This window comes from Corylus avellana, chromosome 9 (genome assembly GCF_965113065.1).
Source record: "Corylus avellana chromosome 9, dhCorAvel1.hap1.2, whole genome shotgun sequence".
NCBI classification, from domain to species: Eukaryota; Viridiplantae; Streptophyta; class Magnoliopsida; order Fagales; family Betulaceae; genus Corylus; species Corylus avellana.
The window spans coordinates 18,351,082-18,367,358 of NC_142498.1; the positions used below are offsets into that span (position 1 = coordinate 18,351,082).

The 16,277-nt window shown below is 44.7% G+C and overlaps 1 protein-coding gene across 1 annotated transcript; it reads right to left on the reverse strand.

The window, feature by feature from the left end:
• Positions 1-11,969: 11,969 nt before the first annotated feature.
• On the reverse strand, positions 11,970-13,324 carry LOC148583899 (uncharacterized). Its single transcript, XM_088510814.1, has 3 exons — positions 12,727-13,324; positions 12,118-12,491; positions 11,970-11,996 (listed from the first exon to the last, which is right to left on the reverse strand). The coding sequence occupies exons 1-3, from the start codon at positions 13,322-13,324 to the stop codon at positions 11,970-11,972; spliced, it is 999 nt and encodes a 332-aa protein (XP_088366940.1).
• Positions 13,325-16,277: the final 2,953 nt, after the last annotated feature.

The window sequence follows — 16,277 nt, forward strand, 5'->3', positions numbered from 1 at the left end:
TGTATTTATCTCCTAACTGCCTAGGATATTTGGGATCATCTCAAGCATATGTATTCTAGTATTGGGAATATCACTTGGATTTAGGAGGTGTGTAGACAATATTTTGGGCTTGAACATGGATCTCAAAGTGTTGAAGAGTATTACAATCAGGTTGTAAGGAGCGCAATATGTATCAACTGCCATCTACTAACATGAAAGTTATGGAGAAGCCACGTCAAGATGTGGATGTTGTTAAATTTCTCATTGGGTTGAAACTTGAGCATGAGTCAGTTTGTGCACATATTTTGAGTAGCTCAAATAGTCCTTCTCTTCCAACTGCTTTCGTCTATTGCTCTTCGGAAAGGTAAACGTTCTTGTACTACCCAATATCCTAGAAGCTAGTTTGTATCCACTAGTTCGTTATCTCCTTCAATTTCTTGCTTTATTTTCCATCTTTTTAGTGTTCATATCCTAGAGACAGTGTAAGATGCTTTATCTGACTTGGGTTGGAGGCGAGCCATGGAAGTGGAAATAGAAGCCTTGTACCAAAATAGCTTGTTCCGTTATCTCCTGGTAAACGGACGGTTGGTTGCAAATGGGTATACACAATTAAGTTTAACCTAGATGGATCTGTTGAATGATTGCTTGCTTGGTTGCTAAGGGTTATACCCAGACGTATAGTATTGTTTATGATCAAACGTTCTCTCCAGTAGCCAACATTTCTTTGGTTTGTGTACTCATTTCTCTGGCTGCTAATCTAGATTGGCCCTCATTTCAACTGGATGTTAAAAATGCTTTTTTTGCTTGGGGACTACACGGGGAAGTTTATATGGAGCAACCACTTGGGTTTGTTGCTCAGGAGAAGTATTAAGGTCGTGTCTCTAAGTTGAAAAAAACTTTGTATGGTCTTAAGCAATCACCAAAGCAGTGGTTTGGAAAATTCTCTGAGGCAATATTAGAATTTGGTCTCCAGAAATGTCAGACAAATCATTCAGTATTTCACTTGCATACTAGTGCAAGGCTGCAAGCTATATTCTCCTTGTGGAATATGTGGATGATATCGTGATTTCTGGAGATGATTTAGAAGGCATTGATCAATTGAAGCAGTTTTTGCAGCAAAGGTTTCATTCAATGGATTTGGGCGAATTTCGATATTTTCTGGAAATTGAAGTTGCTAGATCTCGAACATGCATTAATTTATCTCAGAGAAAGTATTTACTTGCTTTATTAGGAGAGACCAGTCTTTTGGGTGCTCGTCTTGTTGAGATGCCAATGGATCCTAATCAGAAACTATAGAAGGATGAAGGAGAATTTTTTGAGGATCCGGGCAGGTATTGTGTATGGTCTTTTAGTTGGAAATTTAAATTATCTTTACTATTGTCAGGCCAGATGTTTCATATGCAATTACTGTTAGTCAGTTTGTGGAGGCTCCTTGGTTTTACATTGGGAAGTAGTCACCGATATTTGAAGAGAGCTCCTGGTCTTTGGATACTGTATAGAAGGAATGAACATCTTAGGTTAGAAGGTTTTATTGACACAAATTGGGCAGGTTCTCCTTCAGATAGATGATTCACTACATGATATTGTACATTCGCAAGAGGCAATCGGGTCACTTGGAAGAGTGAGACAAATAGTGGTGGCATGAACTAGTACAAAAGTAGAGTACAGGACAATGGCTTATACTACTAGTGAATTGATACGGTTACAACATTTTCTTTAGGAGATTGGATTTTCAGCTCCTACTCATATTCCATTATTTTGTGATAACCAGTGGCGTTACATATTGCGTTAAACCGGTTTTCCATGAAAGAACCAAGAACAAAGGTTGGTTATCATTTCATTCGAAACAAGATACATTAATGGAGATATTTCTACGCCATTCGTGAAGTCAGGAGACCAATTGGCTGATATGCTTACAAATCTTTGTGTCGTAATTGGTTAGAGTTTATTTGTTCTAAGATGGGTTTATATGATATATATGCTCTAACTTGAAGAGTTGTTGGGATTTTGTTATAGGGATATTTTAGTCAGTTTAGTTTACATGGGATTTTGGTCAGCTTGGTATATTATTCAACATATATAATAAAATGTGAGGTAGGTTACGTATGTTTTGCGAGCCTCCTCTTCTTCTCCATATTTTCTCATGCAAACCGCTTGACAGTCTCCAAGTTTGTTTGAATTCTGACTCCTGTTATTGCTTTTTATTTCTATTTTTTCCTGTATACTGGGTTTGCACCTTTTTATGCTTTATTAATGATAATGAAATTACTTATCAATTTTCTTTTTCCTGTTTTGTTGTTTATCCATGTGGCATTATTTTTTATTTTTTCTATTCGTTCAGGTCAATTGCCATTAATGCATTCCAGGGGACCATCCCTAAGGAGCTAGGAAACCTTAAGGAGTTAACACTGCTCTAAGACTTCAAATCATTCTCTATAACAAAATATAATTTAATTAAAAGCATGAAGCATCAACAGTAATCTTTTTTTTGTAGACAATAACTTGCCACCTGTAAATTAAGACCATGCCTTTCAGATCAAACTATGTCACAGATGCATCATATTGTGTTGGGTGTGTGTATTCAAATACATCATATTGTTTGAGAATCATTGGCTTTCCTGAACTAATGGCATAGTAGATCAGAGAATATACAAGAGTAGCCACTTAATTAGTAGGGGCAAAAAGAATAAGAAAATCATGGTAACTAATTATCACAGGAGAAATATAAGCAGCCGTCTAGAGATATAGAGTATTTAAAAATAAGGACTTAATCTCCTCCAAAGTCTTCTTGCAGTCCTCAAAACTTCTATCATTCATTACATTCCATAGACACCACAAAAGGAACAAAGGCACCATCTTTCACATCATAGCACTCCAAGTGCTACCAGTAGTCCACCAACAAGCGTACAAATCAAATACTTGTCTAGGCATAACCCAAGACAACTCAAATCGACTGAGGAAAACATTCGAAATGGCACAAGCAACCTCACAATGAAGAAGAAAATGGCCCACATACTCCCCATCCCTTTTGCACATACAATACCTATCAACTACAATGACGTGCCGCTTTTGGAGATTGTCCATGATAAGGATCTTTTTTAGGGCCGCCGACCACACAAAAAATGCCACCCTCAACGGAACCTTAATCCACCAAACATTTTTTCAAAGGAAAAAACACAATCATAACAACCCATGACCCTGTAGAAAGATTTAACACCAAACAAACCCTTTTTGGAAGGGACCCACCATAGCTTGTCCTCCCCTTCCAGTCTCACTCTCGCTAAATACTACATCTTGAAGAATGAGGCAAAGGCTTCTACCTCCCAATCATGAGTCACCTAGTAAAGCTCAAGTTCCACTAAATGGAACCTCTAGAAACTTCCACAAGAGTCGCGACAAAAGCATCATTTATTTTTTTTGATAAGTAAATATGATATAAAAGAGCGCAGAGGGGCGCAACCCACATACACGGGAAGTATAAAAGAGAGCGCCTAAGAGGGAGAGAAATGAAAAAGGAAATCAGAGAAGCTAATCCCTATAGGAGCTAGCCAAGCGGCCGTCCAGGAATACAAAGTAAAGAAGAAAAAATGAGTCAATTCCTCTATAGTCCTAGTGGAGTCCTCAAAGCATCTAGCATTCCTTTCATTCCAAATACACCACATAAGACACAAAGGAATCATCTTCAACACTACCGCGCTTCGGGAACGACCTCCCGACCACCAACCATCGAACAAGCCCCTCACCTTGCAAGGCATGACCCAAGACAGCCCAAACCGATTAAAAATAGTATGCCAAAGGACACTTGCAATCTCGCAATGGAGAAGAAGATGATCAACCGACTCTCCATTCTTTTTGCACATACAACACCATTCAACTACCACTAGGTTTCTCTTCCGCAGGTTGTCGTGAGTCAAAATTTTGCATAAAGCCGCGGTCCACCCAAAGAAAGCCACTCGCAAAGGGACCTTAGTACGCCAAATGCTCTTCCAAGGGAACACCTCATGGTCACATTTGCACATAGCCTTGAAGAGAAAATTAACCTCGAAATTGCCTTTCTTAGACGAAGACCATCTAATACAATCCATAGAGCCTATGGATATCTTGTGCGAGTACAACCGGTCGAAGAAAGAAGAAATCAAATCCATCTCCCAATCCTGAACTGACCGCACAAAAGTGACATTCCATTCGACAACCCCATTCCTCCAAATAAAGTTATCCTTCACCCAAGCTTCTTTGTGTCTGGCTATGCTGAACAAAGACGGGAAAGCATGCTTCAAAGAGGAGTCCCCACACCAAATGTCCTGCCAAAAGCGAACTTTTGAACCCTCCCCCACCTCATACCGAATACCTTTGGCAAAAAAATTTCAACCTTGACGAATGTGCTTCCATAAGCCCACACCATGGGAACCCGAAACCTCCTTAGTGCACCAACCACCCTCCTGATCTTCATATTTAGCTTTGATAACCTTATACCATAGAGCCTCACTCTCATTAGCATATCTCCAAAGCCATTTACCCAGTAAAGCTTGATTAAACTGATGCAAATTACGAATGCCAAGCCCGCCGTACCGAAGGGGACGACAGACTTGATTCCAATTTACAAGATGTAGCTTAGGCTCGTCTCCCATCCCTCCCCATAAGAAGTCTCTTTGAATTTTTTCAAGTCTTTTAGCTACACTCATAGGAATCGGAAACAAAGACATAAAGTAAGTCGGAAGATTAGAGAGCGTACTCCTAATGAGAGTTATACGACCTCCTTTAGAGAGATACATTCTCTTCCAACCTGCCATCTGACGCTCCATTTTTTCGATCACATCATTCCACACAGCCTTATCCTTATGCCCCGCCCCAAGAGGGAGACCCAAATACTTCATCGGCAAATTGGAAACACTACATCCAAGGATATTAGCTAAAACCCCTAAGTTCTCCACCTCACCAATAGCCACAATTTTAGATTTACCAAGGTTCACTCTCAAACCCGAAATAGCTTCAAAACATAAGAGAATGAGACGCACATACCGAATTTGCTCAATAGAATCTTCACAAAAGATCAAAGTGTCATCAGCAAATAACGAGTGAGAAACCACTAACTCCGATAACACCCTATTTCCCATCGAGAAACCAGTCAAAAAACCTTGGTCAACCGATACATTCACCATCTTACTCAAGGCCTCCATAACAAGCACAAAAAGTAACGGAGAAAGAGGGTCCCCTTGCCGAATTCCCCTCGAGCTAGTGAAGAAGCCTTCCGGAGAACCATTCACAAGAATGGAAAATCTTATCGATGTAATACACCACTCAATCCACGCCCTCCACCTCTCACCAAACCCGCACCTATGCAACAAATACAACACAAAGTCCCAATTCACATGGTCGTAGGCCTTCTTCAAATCTAATTTGCAAAGAACACCTGGCACCCCTGACTTCATGCGACTATCTACACTTTCATTTGCAATAAGAACAGAATCTAGGATTTGGCGACCCCCAATAAAAGCATTCTGAGAGTATGATATGATCTTACCCAACACAGTTTTCATCCTTGTTGCAAGAACCTTAGAAACAATTTTGTACATCCCTCCCACCAAGCTAATGGGCCGAAAGTCCTTCATTCCACCGCATCTGCCTTTTTTGGGATCAAGGAAATAAAAGTTGCATTCAGGCTCTTCACCAACTGTCGTCTACGATGGAACTCGGCAAAAACCGCCATAACATCATGTTTGACAACACCCCAACAGGCTTGAAAAAAAGCCATGGAGAAACCATCCGGACCCGGAGCCTTATCACCATCCATGCCTTTAACCACCTCCCAAACTTCATTTTCCTCAAATTCTCTTTCTAACCACCTATTATCCTCCTCATCTATGGACAAAAAAGGCTGGTTGTCCAATTTAGGGCGCCACGAACTTTGTTCCGAATATAAGCTTTGATAATAACTCACAATGTGAGCTTTTACCTCAACTGGATCATTGGAAAGTACACCATTAATACGCAACTCTTCCACACGATTGAACCTACGGTGAGAGTTAGCCATCTTGTGAAAGAAACGAGTATTGCGGTCCCCCTCCTTGAGCCACAAAGTTCTCGATTTTTGACGCCAATGAATTTCTTCACAAAGCAAGGTGTTCTCCAATTCTTTCACCATATCCGCCTTTCGGACCTTCTCTTCCTGGGCTAACCCTCTTACCTCTGCCAACTCATCCAACTCCTGAATACCTCCCAACAACTCCTTTTTCTTTCTCCCAATGTCCCCAAACACCTCTTCATTCCACTTTTTCAAATCCAATTTGAGAGATTTCAATTTCTTAGCAAGCACAAAGCTAGGTAGACCCTCAACCGAATAAGATCCCCACCAAGAACTAACCTTATCAACAAAACCTTCAGCTTTAAGCCACATATTTTGAAATTTAAAACTCTTATTACCTCCACAAGGGGCCCCACAATCCAATAATAAAGGGAAGTGATCGGAAATCAAGCGCTGAAGTCTTCTTTGTGACACTGCAGGGTAGTGATCTTCCCAATCCGAGGAAATCAAGAAGCGATCAATTCTAGACCAGCTCTCATTCTCCTGATTATTAGACCACGTAAATTGACCCCCCCCATCAAGGGCATGTCCACCAAATTGTTCTCTGAGATGAAATCCGAAAAATCCATCATGCCAGTGGAATAGTAAGAAGCATTGGCGCGCTCACTAGGGAACCGAACGATGTTAAAATCTCCTCCAAGGCACCAAGGAACCTCCCACACATTCATCAAACCAGCCAACTCTTCCCAAAGGGCCCTTCTCTCCCCATCCTCATTCGGACCATACACCCCCCCAAAAGCCCACTCCCAATTGTCCTCTACATTTTGAAAAGAGCAAGCCAATGAAAAATGCCCCATACACTCCTCCTTACACTCCACCACCCTCCTATCCCACATCAATAACATCCCCCCTGACAAGCCATTCGACCCTTTGAACTTCCACCCCACATGTTGGCCTCCCCAAAGACTATGAACCACCTCTCTGGAAATAACCTCCATCTTTGTCTCAATCAAACACACTACATCTACTTTCCATTCTTTCAATAGACCCCTAATACGCAGCCTTTTTTTGAGGGCATTCAACCCTCTCACATTCCATGCAACTAAGTTAAGCTTCATGATCCACCAACGTGCCCCTCTCACCATCCATGAGCTCCTTTAATCCTGTTGGGGCTGGAGCATAGTCAGAGATGCCTCCCAAATCAGCAACACCCTGATTCCTAGAAGCTTCAATAGAGTTGAACAACAACTCCAACTCCCTTTTCTTTCCTTCATCAGTAATACCAATTTTAGGGCAGAATTTGAGGCAATTATTAACTACCCAATTGGACGACATCAAACCTGACCCTAAATCCTCCAACCCATCAGAATCTGAGATACTTTCCTCTTCCAATCTAGAGCCAGGCCCGAAAGGCTCCACTGCCGGCATACACTCTACTCCTTTTTCTCCTTCCAGCAACTGCGGACTCGTACTGCTAGCCTCCCCCCGACAGAATTCCTGCAAACAGCTCCCCCTACCATCCATTTATTCCGACGAGATGGTATCTCCACCAGGAACTGATCATTACCCACACCCAGACCTGTCCCCCCATTTCTGGTCTCCGCAGTACACATCGGCTGGCTCTGGGTGTTTTCCGGCCGTGATTGCGTCTCCGGCATCCTCTGAACTGATTCCGGCCTTGACCCCAGTATCCCCTTTCCCTGCCCATAAGTCGCAATACTTTCCCCAGCTTCTCCGGCACCCTCTGGACTGATTCCGGGCTCCATAGAACAAAACGACGAGCTCTGTGCATTTTCCGGCGAGACTTGCGTCTCCGGCACCCTCTAGGTTGATTCCGGCGTTGACCCCATAGCCCCTTTTCCCTGCCCACAAGCCGCAAACGTGTCTACCAACGCATCGTCCCACTTTTTCTGCCCAACGAACCTTCTCGTATAAGTCAACAATACCTTTCCCTTTCCGGTAGACTGAGCCTTCGCCGGAAAAGTGGAGACTCTGTTGCTTGGCTTTTCGCCGACCATAAACCCATCGCCATCCCGTGCAGAATTGCCGAAAACCTCTGTCGGTATACCCTTTTCCGTTGATCCAGTCCTCCCACCCACCTTCTCGGCTAGCACCGTCGAGTTCTCCGGTTGTACCACGTGAGGTCTGAGCTCCCACGATTTTTTCTCAGCCTCTTCCCTGAGTGCCACCTCAGCTGAGAGACACAATTTCGGTCCAACCCTACTGAAGCAACCCACGCCTGAGCCGAGCTGTCCTTTGGGCTTAAAAACTACTCTTTTTTCACTTTCATCCTACTGTTGGGCTTTGAGCTCAGCCCACACTTTTCCTTTTCTTTCCAAACTGCTCTTTACTGGCCTACATTCTTCTTCTCTCCCTGCCCAAGCCCATTGCCCTCCAGCTGCTTGAATACTCTGTCAAGCTTTCTCAATCCCACGTCACATTCTCGTTTCAGACTACTCAAAGTCTCCTTAACGTTGAGGAGCTCGAGATGTACAGCAGAGTAGGTCTGCCCAGCATGGTTCACCACTCCCTCCCGTCCCTTCAAGTGCCCAGAAGCTGACGTCAACGCCTTCTGCCCTGCCAGCAAAGAGTTGCGCCTCGCCTGAGCTCCTATCGGCACCCCCATGCATCCTCCCTTCTTCACGTTGTGCCTACCATCCTCTACCGGACTTGTATCAGACCTCGCCGGCAAGGGCAGCTTCGTCGGACCCACGCCAGAAGCTCCAAAAACCGACGTCGAGACATGGGTTTCTGACTGAAACACCCCTTTGTTGCCATAATCTTGATCTTGTTGTTTCCTGTGTTCAGAGTCATCTTTCGGCCCCCTAGTCACCCTGTTCTTCGGTTCTTGGAAAGAATTGCAGCAATCCTTGGTTGACTTCGATGGCATCCTTAGTGTTTCCGCATAGCTCCTTCTTTCCTTCACCTCCTTATCTCTCTTGTCTTCCCTAAACACTCGGTGTTCACTTACCCCTCGAGAGTCACAGAGAGCCGAGTTTGCCACTCACATTTCTTCGACAAAACGATCCCACCCAAAACCACGACGTCCTTCAGGAATGATGATTGAGCCGCACCTCCTTCTTCCATCAAATTCCTCCACTGTCAGAAAACAACCATGCCTGTTTGAACACTTCTGAGCTATTATTCTAGGATACCCAGCTCTAGACTGATCCCAAAAAACTTCTGAATTGTCCACAGCCACCAGTGCCTCACCTATTCTCACCATCCACGCTAATTCGTCCTTTTTCAAGAAAATGGACCTTTTGAATCTCTTACTTCTCTCAAAAATCCTTACCCCAGCTGCCCCCACCTTAATCAAAACCTCAAACTCCTTTGACTCCACTGACCACCTCCTCGAACCAGCCATGGTACAGCCTAACTCTACCACAAAACAGCTCTCACGCACCCCTCACGCTCCGACACAAGCGAGAGAGAGAGAGAGAGCGAAAGTATGATGTGGTGTGTATCAAAAGCATCATTTATGCGAGCAATACCAAATAAAATAGGAAAGGCTTCCTTAAGGGCCGTATCCCCACACTCAAAATCATGCAAGAATTGAACCTTGGATCCCTCTCCCACCTCAAATCTTTATGACTACAAAACTTCCCCAACCACTCGTAATATTCTTCCATAAACCCACCCTATATGCTCTAATGGGCTCACTAGAACACCACCCTACCCATGAGCTTCCATATTTAGAGTCCACCTCCACTCTTCATGAAGCCTTTTTTTTTTTTTTTGATAAGTAATGATGATATATAAAAAGAGCGTAGAGGGGCGCAACCCACATACACAAGAAGTATAACAAAGGGCGCCTAGGAGGGAGAAAAATGAAAAAGAAACTCAGAGAAACTAATCACTAAAAGAGCTAGCCAAGCGGCCGTCCAAGAGTAAAGAGTAAAGAAGAAAAAATGAGTCAATTCCTCTAAGGTCCTAGTGGAATTTTCAAAACATCTAGCATTTCTTTCATTCCAAATACACCACATAAGACACAAAGGGATCATCTTCCACACAACCGCGCTTCGAGATCGTCCTCCCGACCACCAACTAGCAAACAAGTCCCTCACCCGGCAAGGCATGACCCAATGCAACCCAAACCGCTGAAAAATCATGTGCCAAAGAGCACTTGCGAGCTCACAGTGGAGAAGAAGATGATCGACTGACTCTCCGTTCTTCTTGCACATACAACACCACTCCACTACCACTATGTTCCTATTGCGCAGCATATCATGAGTCAAAATTTTTCCTAGGGCAGCAGTCCACCCAAAAAAAGCCACCCGCTGAGGCGCCTTAGTACGCCAGATGCTCTTCCAAGGAAACTCCTCTTGATTAGAAATGGACAAAGCCTTATAGAACGACTTAACCTCGAACTTGCCCTTCTTAGACGAAGCCCAGCAAATACGATCTACACTGCCTAGAGAAACCTTCCAAGAATACAACCGATCAAAGAAAGGAGAAACCAAATCCAACTCCCAATCTTGGACCGATCGAACGAAAATGACATTCCACTCAACAATCCCATTCCTCCCAATAAAATTATCCTTCACCCAAGCATCTTTGTGTCTGGCGATACTGAATAAGGACGGGAAAGCTTGCTTCAAAGAATTGTCCCCACACCAAATATCATGCCAAAAACGTACTTTCGAACCCTCCCCCACCTCAAACCGAATACCTTTGGCAAAGGAATTCCACCCTTTACGAATATGCTTCCATAGACCCACACCATGAGAGCCCGAAACATCCTTCGTGCACCACCCACCTTCTTGGTCTTCATACTTAGCTTTGATCACCTTGCACCAAAGAGCCCCGTTCTCATTTGCATATCTCCAAAGCCGTTTCCCCAAAAGAGCTTGGTTAAACTGGTGCAACTTCCGAATGCCAAGACCACCATAGCGTAGAGGGCTGCAGACTTGGTTCCAACTTACAAGATGCATCTTGGGCTCATCCCCTAAACCTCCCCATAAGAAATCTCTTTGGACTTTCTCAATCCTTTTAGCTACACTTACAGGAATCGGAAGCAGAGACAAAAAGTAAGTCGGAAGATTAGCCAAAGTGCTTTTAATGAGGGTTAAGCGACCTCCTTTAGAAAGATACATTCTCTTCCAACCTACCATCTGACGCTCCATCTTTTCGATCACTTCATTCCACATAGCCGTATCCTTGTACGACGCCCCAAGAGGGAGACCCAAATACTTCATAGGCAAATCGGCAACACTACACCCAAGGATGTTAGCTAAAACCCCAATGTTCTCCACCTCACCAATGGTCACAATCTTTGACTTTCCCAGATTCACTCTCAAGCCAGAAACAACTTCAAAACATAAGAGAATGAGACGAGTATACCGGATTTGCTTGATAGAATCTTCGCAAAATAAGGAGTGGGAGACCATCAACTCTGACAAGACCCTATTTCCCACCGAGAAACCCGTCAAAAAGCCTTGGTCAACCGTCGCATTCACCATTTTACTCAAGGCCGCCATAACAAGCACAAATAATAACGGTGAGAGAGGATCCCCTTGTCGGAGTCTCCTCGAACTGTTAAAGAACCCTTCCAGAGAGCCATTCACAAGAATGGAGAATCTTACCATCTTAATACACCACTCTATCCAAGCCCTCCACCTCTCGCCAAAACCACATCTATGCAGCAAATACAAAACAAAGTCCCAATTTACATGGTCATAGGCCTTTTCCAAGTCCAGTTTACAAAGAACACCTGGCACCCCTGATTTCATGCGACTATCCACACATTCATTTGCAATGAGAACGGAATCTAGGATTTGCCGACCCTCAATAAAAGCATTTTGAAAGTAGGAGATGACCTTACCCAAAACAGTTCTCATCCTATTGGCAAGAACCTTAGACACAATTTTGTACACCCCTCCCACCAGGCTAATGGGCCGAAAGTCCTTCATCTCCGCCGCATCCGCCTTCTTCGGAATCAAGGAAATGAAAGTTGCATTCAAGCTCTTCACCAATTGACGTCTACGATGGAACTCTGCAAACACCGCGATAACGTCTTGTTTAATAACACCCCAGCAAACTTGAAAAAAAGCCATGGAAAAGCCATCTGGACCCGGAGCCTTATCACCATCCATGCCTTTTACCACCTCCCAAACCTCATTTTTCTCGAAATCTCTTTCTATCCACCTATTATCCTCCTCATCAATGGACAAAAACGGCTGGTTATCCATTTTAGGGCGCCAAGTGCTTTGTTCCGAATAAAGGCTTTGGTAATACTGCACTATGTGATCTTTTACCTCAACTGGATCACCTGATAAAGCGCCATTAATACTAAGCACTTCCACACGATTGTACCTTCTATGAGAATTAGCCATCTTGTGGAAAAAACGAGTATTCCGATCCCCCTCCTTGAGCCACAAAGCTCTCGATTTTTGGCGCCAATGTATTTCTTCACATAACAATGTATTCTCCAAATCTTTCAATTTGTCCACCTTCCGGATTTTCTCCTCCTGATCTAAACCTCTCGATTCTGCCAACTCATCCAACTCCTGGATACCTCCCAACAACTCCTTTTTTTTTCCTCCCAATTTCCCCAAAGACCTCCTCATTCCACTTTTTCAAGTCTACTTTAAGGGATTTTAGTTTACTAGCAAGCACAAAACTAGGCAAACCCTCAACCGAATACGACCCCCACCAAGAAGCAACCTTATCAACAAAACCCTCTGCCTTAAGCCACATATTTTCAAATTTAAAACCCTTCTTACCTCCCCAAGGAGTCCCACAGTCCAGCAATAAAGGAAAGTGATCAGAGAGTAGGCGTTGAAGTCTCTTTTGTGAAACTGCTGGGTAGTGATCTTCCCAATCCGAGGAAAGCAAGAATCGGTCAATCCTCGACCAACTCTCATTTTCTTGATTATTGGACCACGTAAATTGACCCCCCAACATCGGAATATCCACCAAATTATTCTTTGAAATGAAGTCCGAGAAATCCATCATGCCCGAAGAATAATAAGAACCAATGGAGCGCTCACTGGGAAAACGTACAATGTTAAAATCCCCGCCCAAACACCAAGGGACCTCCCACACCCTCATCAAACCAGCCAACTCTTCCCAAAGAGCCATTCTCTCCAAGTCCTCATTCGGCCCATACACTCCCCCAAACGCCCAAACCCATCTATCCTCTACATTTTGAAAAGAGCACGCCAAAGTGTAATGTCCCACACACTCCTCCTTACACTCCACTACCCTCCTATCCCACATCATTAGCATCCCCCCCGACGCACCATTAGAACCTTTATGCTTCCACCCCACGTGTTGACTTCCCCAAAGACTATGAATCACCTCTCTGGAGATAGTCTCCATCTTCGTCTCAATCAAACACACTATATCTACTTTCCATTCCTTCAAAAGACCCCTAATGCGCAACCTTTTTTTGAGGGCATTCAACCCTCTCACATTCCATACTACTATATTAAGCTTCATGATCTACCACAACTGCCCCCTCACCTTCCTCAATCTCTTCAAGTCCTTTGAGTGCAGGAACACAGGCAAAAACACCTCCCAAGTCCGAATCGTGCTGCCTTCTAGAAGCTTCAATAGCTTTGAATAAAGCCTCCAAGTCCTCCTTTTTCCCCTCATCAGAAACACCAATTTTTGGGCAAAATTTGATGCAGTTTCCAACTACCCAGCTGGATGAAATTGTGTCTGACCCTAAATCCTCCAAGCCTGCTGTTTCAGCAATTTTGTCCCCATCCATACCTGAATCAGACTCAAATAACTCCAATACCGATGTTCGATCTAGTCTTTCCTGCCCAAATTGAATCAATGGACCCAAACTCAAATCCTTCCCCCGACGAGCCTGCTGAGCCCATTCTCCTACGGCGAGAGGGACTATGCCGGCGAACCCAGCCTTCCGGCAAGAGGGACTCCCCTTCAAAAGCTGACGAGTGGCCCAAATCGTACCCTCCCCAGTCTCGCCGGTCTCCATAGGCCTCTCCGGCGCCTTCTGTTGTTCCTCCTCCGACGGGAGCGTCTCCGGCACCCTCTGGGACTTTTCCGGCGACGGTCCCAGGAGCCCCCTAAACTGCCCAGACGACAAAGTTGCGGCTTCTAGCGAACCCACCCAAGTCTTATCCCCTCTCTGCGGCCCATTCTTTCTCCTCCTATAAGTCAACAAGGTTGTCTCTTTGTCGGTAGGCTGGGTCTTCTTCACTGGACTTCCGGGCTCCAAGTTTCTGGTTCTCTCTTTGGCCAGGAAAATACCAGTAGCCCACGCAGACGTGCCGCTTAACTCCCTGGGAGTCCTTCCTGTCGCTGACCCATTCCCCCCTCCCCCTGATAAAACTCTAACGGCCAAATTCGCCGGAGTAGCCTTGGGAAGATGCGAGTCTCTCGGGTTTTCCTTAAGGGCCTCCGAAGAGGCCACAACTGGATAGCTAACAACACTCAGACCAGCTTTAAATGGGCTAGAGCCTGAGCCCACGACTCCTTTGGGCTTAAAAACCATTTTCTTCTTGACCTTCAATCTGTTTGTTCCTCCCGGTCCAACTTTCTTCTTCCCCTTCACTTCTGTCTTCCCCAATCCATCTAATTTCATATTATCTGGCCCAAGCCCATTGAACTCCATCTGTTTAACCACCCTATCGATCCTGGTCATCCCCACATCACATTCCCTCTTCAGACGTTTCAGCAGTTCTTTCACGTTGAGGAGCTCGATGCCTACCTGCCCAGCATGGTACCCCATCCCCTACCGTCCCTTCATACGCTCAGAAGCTGACAACGACACCATCTGTTCCGTCGGCCTTGCTGTACCTCTCGTCGGAGCTGAAGATGAGACCTCCACGCAACCTTCGTCCTTCGTAACAAACAGTCCATTCTCTCCCAGATTTTGCACAGACTTGGCCGGCCAGAAAAACTTCGTCGGGACCCCCCCAGAGCCTCCCTGAGCCGTCGCCGAAACTTGGGCCTTCTTCAGACATAATGAATTCTTGCCATAGGCCTGTGCCTTCTGTTCCATAGGTCCTCGCCGACTTTGAACATGGCCGAATTTGTCTCGTTCCTGGGATTCCTTCGTCTGCAATCTCACTATTTCCGCATAGCTTCTCTGGTTCTTAACCTCGTTATCTCCCTTTTCTCCCCTTAGCTCCCTATGCTCACTGACCACTCGATGTTCCCAGAGAACTGACTTTTCCGCTTTCATTTCCTTGATGAAACGATTCCATCCAAACCCACGACGTCCTTCAGGAATGATGATCAAGCCACACCTCCTTCTTCCATCAAATTCCTCCACTGTCAAGAAGCATCCATGCCTATTTGAACATTTTTGAGCAATTATTCTAGGATATCCAGCTCTGGATTGATCCCAAAAAACTTCAGAATTGTCCACTGCCACCAAATCATCCACTATACGCACCAACCAAGCTAGTTCGTCTTTTTTCAAGAAAATGGACCTTTTGAACCTTTTGCTCCTCTCAAAAATCCTCACCCCTGATGCTCCTACCTTGATCAACACCTCAAACTCCTTGGAGTCCACCGTCCACCTCCTCGGCCCAGCCATAACACAGCCTACAACTAACACCAACCAGCACACGCACCCCCACGCGCCAGCACAGCTCTCAGCTCACCAACTCTCAGGGCCTTTCTCTCAAGCCCATAATGCTAAAGCCATTTACCTAGGAGAGCATGATTGAGCTTCAACAAGTTCCTAATCCCCAACCCTCCCTCAGAGATTTGCGTACAAACCTTGGGCCAACTTACCAAGTGATATTTGAACTCTTCACCTAACCCACCCCATAAGAAATCACGTTGGTGTTTCTCAATACAGTTTGCAACACTTGTAGGGAGAGAAAAGAGGGACATGAAGTACGTAGGTAAGTTAGATAGAGTGCCCTTGATAAAGGTAATCCTACCACCCTTAGGCAAATACAACATTTTCCAACTAGCCAACTGATGTTCTATCTTCTCAATAATATAGTCCCATATATGCTTGGCCTTATAGGAAGCCCCCAATGGAAGATCAAGATACTTAAAGGGCAGGGACGCAACCCCACAACTTAGAATGCTAGCCAACCCAATTGCATTATCAATAGGAGCCAATTCCGACTTGGCTACGTTCGTCTTCAAACTTGACACATTTTCAAATAATAAGAATAAACTTCATAAATTGAGTATATGATTTGGGTCAGCCCGATAGAAAAGTAAGGTATCATCAACAAACAGAAGATAGGAGATATTAGTCCCTGTCCCCACAGAGAAGTCAGACAACAAACCTCCACTTACTGCAGTTGAAATCATCCTATCCAATGCCTCCATCACT

Excerpts from the sequence above, each read along its gene's own strand:
- LOC148583899 (XM_088510814.1), bottom strand. The coding sequence starts at position 13,324 with ATGGAGACTATCTCCAGAGAGGTGATTCATAGTCTTTGGGGAAGTCAA. Across the intron at positions 12,492-12,726 it reads CTGTGGGACTCCTTGGGGAG|AATCGAGAGGTTTAGATCAG; the intron begins GTAAGAAGGGTT and ends ATGAGTTGGCAG. Across the intron at positions 11,997-12,117 it reads GAGATTTCGAGAAAAATGAG|AGTTCCATCGTAGACGTCAA; the intron begins GTTTGGGAGGTG and ends CGGTGTTTGCAG.